Below are 13,403 nucleotides of genomic sequence, written 5' to 3'. Positions count from 1 at the left end.
CTAGGTCAATTGATCGTAAATGTCCGTTTCTCCGAACGAACAGACAGGAACCAAAGGGTTTCTAAAACAAACGAATTCCGCGTGTGTCACTTCGATTTATAAGTGACAGATACTCTTGATTAAACCGCTAATTTTTGTGCCTCTATAAGGAAGTCATGCACGCCAAATAAGATTTGTGTACGGCTACGACGTCCAAAAAGACGAGGTTTCTACTGTTCTAAGTCCTCACAAGATTAAGATTAGAGTGAACGAAAGGAAAGATTATACCGACCCATTTTGCAGCGCGAGCTTTACGAAGCCTTTTCTCCTTTTTATCAGGATGCGGTAAGTGCCCGGCTTAGATTCGAATACTTCTGTCGCTCCACCGGGGATCAGAACTGTCGCCTTTCCGGTGTACGGTGGCGAAGGTCTCGTCGATAGTTGTTGTTTTATGCACTCTGCACTGCTTCCAAGAGCACCTACATTTCAATTGAGTCATAATTAAATGGTTAAATCATAATAGTTATTTGGTAGTAAATTGGCAGAGATGTAAAATTAGAGAAGTCAACAACCAAAAAGAAATCGTCGAAAAGTTGGTACGATGATATAAGAAATGTTAGGAATTTGGACTTTGTCTTTTATGACTTTGTTATTCCATTAATAGAAATTACGCGGCAATAAAGTATGCGCATTAACAGTTGTATAGTAGGTACATTGTAAAAACAGTTCAAAGTATTTCACTTATAAAATATGTTTCTTACTCTAGAGCCAATTCATACCGGTGGCGATCACATTTTTGCATAAACATATTCGAAAAAATACACATTGGGTTCAGAAGTGATCGTCATTAACAAACAACAGATATTTACATATCTCAGACGAGATGTATTTGCAAAATATGGTGCAATGATTTTACTCTCCGTATTAAATGATATTATGATTCGATTTAAGGTGCAATATCCAATAGTGAAATTAACGTTAGAAATCATTGAAATCATTATGTAAGAAACATATTTTTACTTGGCAAGCTTCCTCCTCCCGGATACTTTAATTTCTGAATTGTAAATCAGACGGAGAAGTTTCTTCTACATCGATTGATAGTTTGTGAATGTAAATCCAAGCAACGATGTTTAAAGAGAAGAGCTATGCAGTATTGCGTAGATATGTAGAACAAATAGAAAATAGATGTGTATATTAGTAAGTAAAATAAATTTTTCATCTGTTCATTCCAAAAAGAGGTATTTATATATAAATGTAAATGTAGCAAATGCGTACCTTATATAACAAACAGTAAGAAACATTCTAGCCATGTTTCTCAATATTTGATGAAAATTTGTCATCTATTGATTCTATACAAGATAACGAATACTTCTTGCTGAATTATTAATTAATTATTCTCATGTATGCTATGGTGAAATACAAATACTATTAATGAAACGAAATGTCTCAATACATATGAGTAATAGCGTAAACGTACATGCACTGCGTGGTCAAATAAAAACTAATAAATAATACGTACAGTTGGAGCGCCAATACTCGCGGTAAAGCGGCGACTTATAGAATTGATCAAGTATGACGACCCTAAATTCGAGACCCGGGAAATGTTCTCTACAACCGATGATGTCTGTTGCAAATGCGCCATAAACTCCTGACGATAGAGTCCCATGCAGGAAACCACAGAATAAATACAACTTGTTCGGATCCAAATCGGTGGTTTTCACTAATTTTATAGGAAAGTAGTTACAGAACTATCGGCTCCACGCGCAGCTTCTAATCCACTGCAGGAATTTTCGCCTGTAGTACAGAAATCCAACTCGTTAAGTCACATCTCCGCCGATGATTGTATAAGTAAATTTTCATTGCATACAGTTCGCTCGGAAACTGATCTGAATAAATGTTTTCTATGATTCTAATCCAACGTACGTATCAAATCGCGTTTCACTCCTTATATAGGCGTTTATGTAACGAGAAGGAATATTATCGATTCGTTATCTAAATCACATTTATCGAATGGTAAGATCTTAATATAAGTCTTCGCATTTCTAAAAGATGTCGTAGACGTGTAATGGTATTTCTAGCCAACTCTAATTCTTTGGTTCTTTCTATATGTTCATCGACAAGCTTTGTAGTATTATAGCACTTAACATGTTATTATATTACATAATTTTCCCTATTTATTCCTTTACTTCTACGTTTAAAAATGCAGTTCCTTTTATTCATTTTGCAACATAGGGCTGAAGCTTGCAAATAAAATAAATAAATAAATGAATGAATGTTTTGAACTTACCGTATTATGCCTATATCGAACTTGTTCCAATCGTAATACATCCAGACGAAGTAAAGCAATAGGAAATAGCGCATGGTTTGGATGAAGAAAAGAAAATACGCGGCGAGAATATATCCCGCGAAGTTTCCAAATGCGAAAATTAGGATCCAAAGCGCGGCTGAGAGCGTTTCTAATCTTCTATTTAATGGAGCGTTTAACGGAGCGAATTTCACTCCCAGAATCTCCATCGTTTTTCTCTGAGTTCCCCCTCTCTTTACGCTGGTATCAATTCGGCGATTCTTCTTCGGCCTAGCTAATAATAAACCAATTCGTACTATCGTTATTACAAATTGTCATATCAAGCTATTATCAAATTATACAGCAAATACGAGCGAAGCGATTGGAAACGATAGAATTGGAGATGAAAAGAAATAAAAACGAACGACGATAAAAAATTTTGAAGAGAATAGTATTTGTAAAATTAATAGAAACGATTACATGTATGTGTATCCAAATGATAAAATAATGAAACGGATCATTATCGCCAACAAATGACTAAAGGTCTGAAATAAGCAGAATAAAGATATCAAATCCCATTATTGCTATCACAAATAACAGAATCTTTATTTCCGGACTTTTGTAACGACAGATCAAAGGCATTGCTTTGAGAAAAATATTTTACTTTATTTGAATCACTTTCCTTCTGCGATGATACAATGAATTGCATTGGTAGCTAATGCATCGGATAATCTTTGTACCCCTTTTTATGTAATGTCTTTGAAGATCCATCGTCAACCATCCGAATGTCTTGAATACAACGTTTCCATAATGTTTTCCTTACGTTATTACATAAAGTCGCATGGCCAAAAAATAATCACACGGTACTAACTCTGGGGAACAGGATGGGCGATGCAAGATTTTATTCTTATTTTTTTTTTTTGTTTTCAAGAAAAGCAGCTACAGCCACAGCAATGTATTTTAATGCTTACAAGTTACCAAGGTATTTTAATATATAGAAGTATTCGAATTCCTTTATGGTAATGTTCAAAGTTACTCACAGTTTCTTTAAATCAAAAAATCTCTTCGTCCGTCTCAAATCACATTTTGTCTGAATCTATTTAAAAAAGTCAGTGAAACGACAAGAAGATGTAAGGATCCTCCGTTCCACCGAATTCAATACTATGCTATGACGGACCCGAGTGTCGTTTCCTAGCACGATTTATCAGTGATTGCCAAATAGCCTCAGTTTATTTAGGAAGTCGGCGATTTCCGTTTACGACACAGTTATGGTGCGCTCCGATATAGGAGATAGAGACTTCCAGCGCGAGAACACGATTGAAATAACGAACACAGGGCAGAGAGGAAAGAAGATAAATGCTCGCGACGAAATACGCGCCTCGGCGTCGCGCTGTGTACTCCAAGGGGGTGTGCAACAGTTTACGAACGCAATCACGTGTTTCTCAGTAGCCAAGCAGCATTTCTTGAATAGGGGTGAATCAATGGAGAAGGCTCCATCTTTCTTTCTGCGTGGGAATGAGATGTTGAAAATTGATGCCAGATAGTCTGATGCAGTTTAGTCCTGATCGATCCGATCGATCGATAATCCGTTGATCCACCTGATCGAACGACTGGACGGTGGTAGTTGCAAAGAGTGAATAATGGGCGTCTGCAACACACTATGGAAAAGAATTTTGACAATTATTAGATTTAGCTTTCATATTCTTGATAAGTGGACCAAGGATGTTTATGCATTTATCGGAAATTTTGGATGGGAGAGTGCACGCAATGTTTATCTACGTGATAGATAAAAATGTAGGAAGTATTAAAAGTGTAATACTTATTTTGATGATTAGTAGGTACAGTAATTTTCTGCAAAATGTGAACATTTAAGCGTGGTTGAATTTTTCAAAAAAAAAAAAAAAAAAAGAAATACAAAAAAGTACAAGGATCTCTTTGGCTAAAAACAGCGGTATCAATTTTTGCATTAGCGAGATTTTGAAGTTTTTAAATTAAATTAAGAAGAAGAAACAAAATAGGGAACGTTAAGCATGTTGAGTTAAGAAGGAATACGTATAAGGATTACGATCTTTAGACATTATTCCACTTTCTGACGAATAGAAACTTCCAAGCTTCATCTGTACTGTAGTGTTGTTACTCATACTTGTTACTGTAGCAATCTGGTAAAATCTTCCCAATGTTCTGTAATCAAAAAATTCCACAAAATACTCCATTGAAATTTTTGCACAATATTTAGTAGGAAATATTTTTCCATTAGTAATTGCCTCATAAGAGTGTCTTGCAAACGTCATATTCTAACGTCATAATTATTCAAATACACTAATTAACCAAAAATATTTGTTTCGGAAGTAAAGCACCAATTTTAGGCTTCTGTTTAATAAAAGTATCTTTAGCGATAAGATAATCGTACTCCATATCTGTTTCGCCCGTTCGTGAAGAGACGCGATCTCGAAGAAATGCGTCAACGGGAGTCGTAAGTTCTCGTTACGATTTGAAGAATCGACGCCACGAATCGTTCGATCCCCTATTTCGTTTAAGATAATAGGAGTGGTTAAGGGAGTATAACGTTGATCTAACAGGTTATAGTGTGTACTTCCAACAATTATTTACGCTTTATATTTGCTACAATTACTGTTTTCGAGCTGATATAGAACTCGGATGTATATCTAATATATGTATGTAGTATCTTCTGTGGAATATAGTGTTATTATATCCTAGTATTCATGTAATGACGGAGGAAAGTTCGGTATCGTTGTATTGTTTTGAACGAAGAAAGCGGATTCGTTGGCCTTGCTTTTCGTTAGGAAAAGAGAGGAATACGATCCACGTTGCTCATTGGTTATAGCCAGTGTTAATGAAGAAAAATAAGAGGAGAAAGCGTCCTACCAAAGTGGCTTATGGATGACATTGTTTCTGGGAAAACCCAGCTTTTCCGTTAAGCAATTACTCGCTTCCTCCGTGATTTTTGAGAGCGTATAATAAACCTAAGGACTGTATTAAGGACCAGCCACAAACTGAAACATTTGCAGGATTAACAATTAAGTTAAAAAGCTAAGCTGAAATCTTAGGTTTATGGTGGGTCCTTAGGTTTATTAGGATCAGAATTACGATATGTGGAGTCTTGGCGGCCAGACCAAGAGCGACGTCGCACGGACCATCTCAAGCGACGTAACAATATCTTTTCCTTCCTTTTCTTTCCATATCTCCAATGAGGAGGACAAACTCCTCATCGCGTGTACCACAAGCGTATCAAACAATTCTTCTGTTGAGGCAATATGTTTATTACATGATTTATATATATAAATATGTCGGGTTTACATTATGATTAGGATCATGGACGTGTAACGAATCTTTATTTGAAATAGACATTGTTGTTATACAATAGAGATAATATTTACTAGTATAAATGTGATTATTACAGAATTTGACAAGTAACCGTAGTTATTAGATACTCGAGATGCTAATGACAATGATCCTAGGTTCAATAACGAATCCTCGGTCAATGGGATAGCAAAATGCGCTTTTTTCCAAAGTCAAAGTTGTACTCAACTTGATTGTCTACGGCACAAGTATTACTAAACTAACCCTTTGTTAAAACGTAGAATATTCACCGAGCGTAAAGACGCTACATAACTCGCTACTGAGACCTCACGAGAGAATGACTTTCCGTCCCGATCATGCTGCAGAGGAAAATTATGATGGGGTGTGTCTAAGAACACGAGATCATCGGATTCGTCGAGGAAAACCTTCGCTCGGAAAGTGAGGGAAATGGACGTTCCTATTAATTGGTTAATTTCTATGTTGGCGGTTGAAGAAGGATGCTAGCGGGCAGTGTCGTTCGTGAGAAAAGCAGATTTCCCGTATCTTCCAGTAGCAGGTGATAGATTTAGGGACTGTTAGGATAAAGACTGTTTGTCCGTTTGAAGGACCTTAGTTAACTAAATCCTAAGATTTATAGCGGGTCCTCAGGCTAGCTGAACATGTAATGTGGAGATGCATTGACATCTTGCCCGAAGAATAGAGTCTGTGTGTCGCGAGCCACGAGACAGAAACGGTTGGAATGTTTAATGTCGAGTGCCGCTACAACTATTTCTTTTTTTAAGGAGAGCTATACAATTAGACCATTAGCTAAAAAAAAGTTATTTCATTCGATAATGAAATTTAACGATGGATTCAATGAAATAAATTAAACAAAATTTTGAAAGTTTTCTTCGACAATAAAAGCTTCATACAAAAGTATATTTATATTTCTAATAATTAGAGATATGGTAACGTGCATACATTTAAACTGGACATACTGTATAGCGCTTCGGTCCTTATTCATGATACCATAAACTCTATTGGTTCTTTTCTATGCAAAGTTCTTAAGACGTAATTATCAAATTGACTACATCGTTTAACAGTTGTTAATTCTCTGCACAAATCTTTCACATCTTAAAACTTATTTGATATATAAATACACGTTGTACGTTTAGAATTGAGCAATTTCTTGGTCCTTCGAACAATCACTGCGCGGGTTCGTTATAAATGATCATTATTTCGTCATATCATTATACGAACTCAAGATGCACCGAATCCGCGTTCTCGATGTACTTGTGTTTTTCGTTCTCAAAAAAGTTCACCAAGTGATTGACAAATTTCTCGTGATATTCTCCGACTTGTTCTCTCGTTGGTTCTTCTATCTTTGGTAACTCCATCGGACTACCGACTGAGAAAAAAAATTAATTAGCATTAAGGAAGCTTGGAATTTCTTCTATGAGAAAATAAATATTTTCAAACACCAAAGTCTCTTCCGTAAAATTATATTTCTCGAAAGATTATAGTACTATAGAGCAAGATATTTCTCAGCTTTGAACACATACCAACGACGGTAATTGGCTTTCGTCGAGGGATAAGACCGAAAGTGTATTGGAAGAATCCTCGACCATTCTGTAGAACCAGCGGTATACCGCTTTTCTTACGAATGAACTCCTGTAGTCTTCTCGTGTACGAGCCATCTGGACAGATCACTTGATCGAAAATGTCCGTTTCTCCGAAGGAACAGACAGGAACCAGAGGGTTTCTAAAACAAACGAATTCCGCGAGTGTCACTTCGATTTATAAGTGACAGATACTCTTGATTAAACCGCTAATTTTTGTGCCTCTATAAGGAAGTCATGCACGCCAAATAAGATTTGTGTACGGCCACGACGTCCAAAAAGACGAAGTTTCTACTGTTGTAAGTTCTCACAAGATTAAGATTCGAGTGAACGAAAGGAAAGATTATACCGACCCATTTTGCAACGCGAGCTTTACGAAGCCTTTTCTCCTTTTTATCAAGATGCGGTAAGTGCCCGGCTTAGATTCGAATACTTCTGCCGCTCCACCGGGGATCAGAACTGTCGCCCTTCCGGTGTACGGTGGCGGAGGTCTCGTCGATAGATGTTGTTTTATGCACTCTGCACTGCTTCCAAGAGCACCTACATTTCAATTGAGTCATAATTAAATGGTTAAATCATAATAGTTATTTGGTAGTAAATTGGCAGAGATGTAAAATTAGAGAAGTCAACAACCAAAAAGAAATCGTTGAAAAGTTGATACGATGATATAAGAAATGTTAGGAATTTGGACTTCGTCTTTTATGACTTTGTTATTCCATTAATAGAAATTACACGGCAATAAAGTATGCGCATTAACAGTTGTATAGTAGGTACATTGTAAAAACAGTTCAAAGTATTTCACTTATAAAATATGTTTCTTACTCCAGAGCCAATTCATACCGGTGGCGATCACATTTTTGCATAAACATATTCGAAAAAATACACATTGGGTTCAGAAGTGATCGTCATTAACAAACAACAGATATTTACATATCTCAGACGAGATGTATTTGCAAAATATGGTGCAATGATTTTACTCTTCGTATTAAATGATATTATGATTCGATTTAAGATGCAATATCCAATAGTGAAATTAACGTTAGAAATCATTAAAATCATTATGTAAGAATCATATTGTTACTTGGCAACCTTCTTCCTCCCGGATTCTTTAATTTCTGAACTGTAAATCAGACGGAGAAGTTTCTTCTACATCGATTGATAGGTTGTGAATGTAAATCCAAGCAACGATATTTAAAGAGAAGAGCTATCTATGCAGTATTGCATAGATATGTAGAACAAATAGAAAATAGATGTGTATATTAGTAAGTAAAATAAATTTTTCATCTGTTCATTCCAAAAAGAGGTAATTATCTGTAAATGTAAATGTAGCAAATGTGTACCTTATATAACAAACAGTAAAAAACATTCTAGCCATGTTTCTCAATATTTAATGAAAATTTGTAATCTATTGATTCTATACAAGATAACGAATACTTCTTGCTGAATTATTAATTAATTATTCTCATGTATGCTATGGTGATATACAAATACTATTAATGAAACGAAATGTCTCAATACATATGAGTAATAGCGTAAACGTACATGCACTGCGTGGTCAAATAAAAAGTAATAAATAATACGTACAGTTGATGCGACAATATTCGCGGAAAAGCGGCGACCTAAAGAATTGATCAAGTATGACGACCCTAAATTCGAGACCCGGGAAAAGTTCTCTACGGCCGATGATGTCTGTTCCGAATGCGCCATAAACTCCTGACGGTATGGTTCCATGCGGGAAATTACAGAATAAATACAACTTGTTCGGATCCAAATCGGTGGTTTTCACTAATTTTATAGGAAAGTAGTTACAGAAGTATCGGTTCCACGCGCAGCTTCTAATCCACTGCAAGAATTTTCGCCTGTAGTACAGAAATCCAACTCGTTAAGTCACATCTCCGCCGATGACTGTATAAATAAATGGCTTCAGTATTCAAATGAAATATTCATTGCAGACAGTTCGCTCGGGAACTAATTTGAATAAATTTTTTCTATGATTCTGGTCCAATGTACGTATCAAGTCGCGTTTGACTCCTTATTTACTCGTTTACGTAACGAGAAGGAATATTATCGATTCGTTATCTAAATCACTTTTATCAAATTGTAAGACCTTAACCCCTTGGCCTATACGCTATCTACCGATCACGCGTGAAATAGTAAACAAAAAATTCGGTCGCGCGCCATGCCATTCATCTGTTCAGCCCTGTGCCCGAACTGGCGCAAAATGTATACTTCTTATGACATGTATATTTAGTGGCCATAAAAGGAATTGTGAAATTATAAACAACATTTGTGGACAAATAGTGTTTTTAAGGCGTCTAGGGCGTAATCATGATCAATTGATCAGGAAACAAAAACAATTTGTTATTTTAAAGTGGATAATGAGTCACTAGCAATTTGTAAATTATCACGAGTCAAACTCCTGGGTTTCGTTTATGGCAAAATTCTTTACCACGAGTCTCACTGGTGGTTATAGGCTAAGGGGTATATAAATATTCGCATTTCTAAAAGATGTCGTAGACGTGTAATGGTATTTCTAGCCAACTCAAATTTTCCTTTCGTTCGTTCTACATGTTTATCGACAAGCTTTGCAGTGCTTCTTTTACTTCTACGTTTAAAAATGTAGTTCCTTTTATTCATTTTGCAACATAGGGCTGAAGCTTGCAAATAAAATAAATAAATAAATGTTTCAAACTTACCGTATTTTGCCAACATTGAACTTATTCCAATCGTAATACATCCACACGAAGTAAAGTAATACGAAGTAGCGCATGGTTTGGGTGAAGAAAAGAAAATACGCGGTGAGAACATATCCCGCGAAGTATCCAAATGCAAAAATTAAGATCCAAAGCGCGGCTGCGAGCGTTTCTAATCTTCGATTTAATGGAACGTTTAACGGTGCGAATTTCACTCCCAGTATCTCCATCGTTCTTCTCTGAGTTCCTCCTCTCTTTACGGTGGTATTAATTCGGCGACTCTTCTTCGGCCTAGCTAATAATGAACCAATTCGTACTATCGTTATTATAAATTGTCATATCAAGCTATTATCAAATTGTACAGCAAATACGAGCGAAGCGATTGGAAACGATAGAATTGGAGATGAAAACAAGTAAAAACGAATGACGATCAAAAATTTTGAAGACAACATGTATGCATATCCAAATGATAAAATAAAGAAACGGATAATTATCACTAACGAATGACCAAATGTCTGAAATAAGCAAAATAAAGATATCAAATCCTATATTTCATCATTGTCGTCGCAAATAACAGAATCTTTAGTTCCGAACTTTTGTAACGACAGATCAAAGGCATTGCTTTGAGAAAAATATTTTACTTTATTTGAATCACTTTTCTTCTGCGATGACACAATGAATTGCATTGCTAGCTAATGCATAGGATAATATTTGCACCCCTTTTTATGTAATGTCTTTGAAGATTCATCGTCAACCATCCGAATGTCTTGAATACAACGTTTCCATAATGTTTTCCTTACGTTATTACATAAAGTCGCATGGCCAAAAAATAATCACACGGTACTAACTCTGGGGAACAGGATGGGCGATGCAAGATTTTATTCTTATTTTTTTTTTTTTTGTTTTCAAGAAAAGCAGCTACAGCCACAGCAATGTATTTTAATGCTTACAAGTTACCAAGGTATTTTAATATATAGAAGTATTCGAATTCCTTTATGGTAATGTTCAAAGTTACTCACAGTTTCTTTAAATCAAAAAATCTCTTCGTCCGTCTCAAATCACATTTTGTCTGAATCTATTTGAAAAAGTCAGTGAAACGACAAGAAGATGTAAGGATTCTCCGTTCCACCGAATCCAAAACTATGCTATGACGGACCCGAGTGTCGTTTCCTAGCACGATTTATCAGTGACTGCCAAATAGCCTCAGTTTATTTAGGAAGTCGGCGATTTCCGTTTACGACACAGTTATGGTGCTCTCCGATATAGGAGATAGAGACTTCTAGCTCGAGAACACGATTGAAATAACGAACACAGGGCAGAGAGGAAAGAAGATAAATGCTCGTGACGAAATACGCGCCTCGGCGTCGCGCTGTGCACTCCGAGTGGGGTGTGCAACAGTTTACGAACGCAATCACGTGTTTCTCAGTAGCCAAGCAGCATTTCTTGAATAGGGGTGAATCAATAGAGAAGGCTCCATCTTTCTTTCTGCGTGGGAATGAGATGTTGAAAATCGATGCCAGATAGTCCGATGCAGTTTAGTCCTGATCGATCCGATCGATCGATAATACGTTGATCCACCTGATCGAACGATTGGGCGGTGATAGTTGCAAAGAATGATTAATGGGCGTCTGCAACACACTATGGACGGAAGAGTTTGGAAAAGAATTTTGACAATTATTAGGTTTAGCTTTCATATTCTTGATAAGTGTACCAAGGGTGTTTATGTATTTATCGGAAATTTTGGATGGGAGAGTGCACGCAATGTTTATCTACGTGATAGATAAAGATGCAGGAAGTATTAAAAGTGTAATACTTATTTTGATGATTAGTAGGTACAGTAATTTTCTGCAAAATGTGAACATTTAAGCGTGGTTGAATTTTTCAAAAAAGAAATACAAGAAAAAATAAGGATCTCTTTGGCTAAAATCAACGGTATCAATTTTTGCATTAGCGAGATTTTGAAATTTTTAAATTAAATTAAGAAGAAGAAACAAAATAGGGAACGTTAAACATGTTGAGTTAAGAAGGAATACGTATAAGGATTATGAACTTTCGCAGGTTCGCGGGGCGACGCGATCTCGAAGAAGCGCGCCAACGAGAGTCGTAAATTCCCGTTACGTTTGACTAATCGACGCCACGAATCGTACGATCCCTTATTTCTTGTGGGATAATAAGGATGATTAATTGAAATAACGCTGCGATTAATAGGTTACTATATATATTTAAACGATCCAACAACTTCGGTGTTATACAGGAATGAATGTTTGAACGGACAACGACGAATGAGTACAACCTGAGACTCTTTTTGTATCGTTGGGTATGATGATGTATTTTGTCGACTGATTGTATTTGATTTGTTGACTTTTTAAAGACTCTTTGAACACGACTGCCTGACGACTTGCTGGAGATCGACCGAACACTCGTTGAAGACTGACTGAAGATTGGTTGACGACTCCTTGATCACTGACTGATTTGCTCTTATGGTGTCTCGGAGGAAAGGTTGGTGTGGGTATGGCCTTTGATCGAAGAACGCGGATTCGTTGTTCACACTTTTCGTCCAGGAAGTGAGGGTAACGATCCGCGATGCCGATTGGTTATGACCCACTCTAATGAAAAGGATATGAAGAAGTCTCCTACCAACGTATAGCGGGGGTGACTTTGTTCCTGAGGAAAAAACAGCCTTTTTCGATGGACATATGTTCGTTTTTCCCATCCGGTGACTGTCCGCTTTCTCCGTGATTTTTAAGAGCGCCTAATAAACACAAGGATTTTTCCAAGACACAGTCATAAACCGAAAATACTTATAGGATTAGCAAATTTTTCAACACAAGCAATTTGACTGGCAAACATGTGTGGAAACAATGCAGTTAAAAGTTAATGTTTTATGCTGCATTCTTGGGTCTATTGAGAATCGGGAAGACTGTAGTTTGGCCGTTGGCTGCCAGGTAGCGAGGGATGGAGTGCAGATATCCCACGCGACGTAACAGATTACGATCTTTAGACATTCCACTTTCTGACGAATAGAAACTTCCAAGCTTCATCTGTACTGTAGTGTTGTTACTCATGCTTGTTACTGTAGCAATCTGATAAAATCTTCCCAATGTTCTGTAATCAAAAAATTCCACAAAATACTCCATTGAAATTTCTGCACAATATTTAGTAGGAAATATTTTTCCATTAGTAATTGCCTCATAAGAGTGTCTTGCAAACGTCATATTCTAACGTCATAATTATTCAAATACACTAATTAAACAAAAATATTTGTTTCGGAAGTAAAGCACCAATTTTAGGCTTCAGTAGAATAAAAGCATCTTTAGTAATAATATAATCGTACTCCATATCTTTCCCTTTTATTTCTGCCACATCTCCAGTGAAAAGGACAAACTCCTCTTCGCGTGTGCCAGAAGCGTATCAAACAATTCTTCTGTTGAGGCAATATATTTATGGTACGATTTATATATACATATAAAAATAAAAGAGAAACGGATGAAAGGGAAAGGTGTGCATCTATTAGAGTGCACCGATACC

At 36.5% G+C, this 13,403-nt stretch overlaps 2 protein-coding genes across 5 annotated transcripts; both read right to left on the bottom strand.

The window, feature by feature from the left end:
• Nucleotides 1-67: 67 nt before the first annotated feature.
• On the bottom strand, nt 68-4,678 carry LOC122566643 (diacylglycerol O-acyltransferase 2-like protein 6). Its single transcript, XM_043724196.1, has 3 exons — nt 4,592-4,678; nt 1,499-1,727; nt 68-458 (listed from the first exon to the last, which is right to left on the bottom strand). Exons 1-3 carry the CDS (start codon nt 4,676-4,678, stop codon nt 262-264), a joined length of 513 nt encoding a protein of 170 aa, XP_043580131.1. The 3' UTR covers nt 68-261.
• Nucleotides 4,679-5,599: 921 nt separating this feature from the next.
• Nucleotides 5,600-13,286, bottom strand: LOC122566566 (2-acylglycerol O-acyltransferase 1-like). 4 transcript variants are annotated; one of them, XM_043724019.1, is made up of 7 exons: nt 12,169-13,286; nt 10,895-11,513; nt 9,879-10,170; nt 8,767-9,041; nt 7,536-7,722; nt 7,126-7,325; nt 5,600-6,971 (listed from the first exon to the last, which is right to left on the bottom strand). In XM_043724019.1, the coding sequence occupies exons 3-7, from the start codon at nt 10,103-10,105 to the stop codon at nt 6,814-6,816; spliced, it is 1,047 nt and encodes a 348-aa protein (XP_043579954.1). In that variant the 5' UTR covers nt 10,106-10,170; nt 10,895-11,513; nt 12,169-13,286; the 3' UTR covers nt 5,600-6,813. The 4 variants fall into 4 exon arrangements, with proteins under 4 accessions (XP_043579954.1, XP_043579955.1, XP_043579956.1 ...); XM_043724020.1 differs by having other exon boundaries at nt 9,879-10,166; XM_043724021.1 differs by lacking the exon at nt 10,895-11,513.
• Between the last annotated feature and the right edge of the window lie 117 nt (nt 13,287-13,403).

This window comes from Bombus pyrosoma, linkage group LG4, assembly GCF_014825855.1.
Source record: "Bombus pyrosoma isolate SC7728 linkage group LG4, ASM1482585v1, whole genome shotgun sequence".
NCBI lineage: Eukaryota > Metazoa > Arthropoda > Insecta > Hymenoptera > Apidae > Bombus > Bombus pyrosoma.
This window is presented reverse-complemented; position numbering and strand designations above follow the sequence as displayed.

Coding starts and splice junctions, on each gene's coding strand:
- LOC122566643 (XM_043724196.1), bottom strand. CDS start 4,678: ATGGAGTACGATTATCTTATCGCTAAAGATACTTTTATTAAACAGAAG. Junction 1,728..4,591: donor TTCCGAAACAAATATTTTTG/GTTAATTAGTGT, acceptor TGGAGCCGATAG/TTCTGTAACTACTTTCCTAT. Junction 459..1,498: donor CGAGTATTGGCGCTCCAACT/GTACGTATTATT, acceptor ATTGAAATGTAG/GTGCTCTTGGAAGCAGTGCA.
- LOC122566566 (XM_043724019.1), bottom strand. CDS start 10,105: ATGGAGATACTGGGAGTGAAATTCGCACCGTTAAACGTTCCATTAAAT. Junction 7,723..8,766: donor CGAATATTGTCGCATCAACT/GTACGTATTATT, acceptor ATTGAAATGTAG/GTGCTCTTGGAAGCAGTGCA. Junction 6,972..7,125: donor AAAGCCAATTACCGTCGTTG/GTATGTGTTCAA, acceptor TTTTTTTCTCAG/TCGGTAGTCCGATGGAGTTA.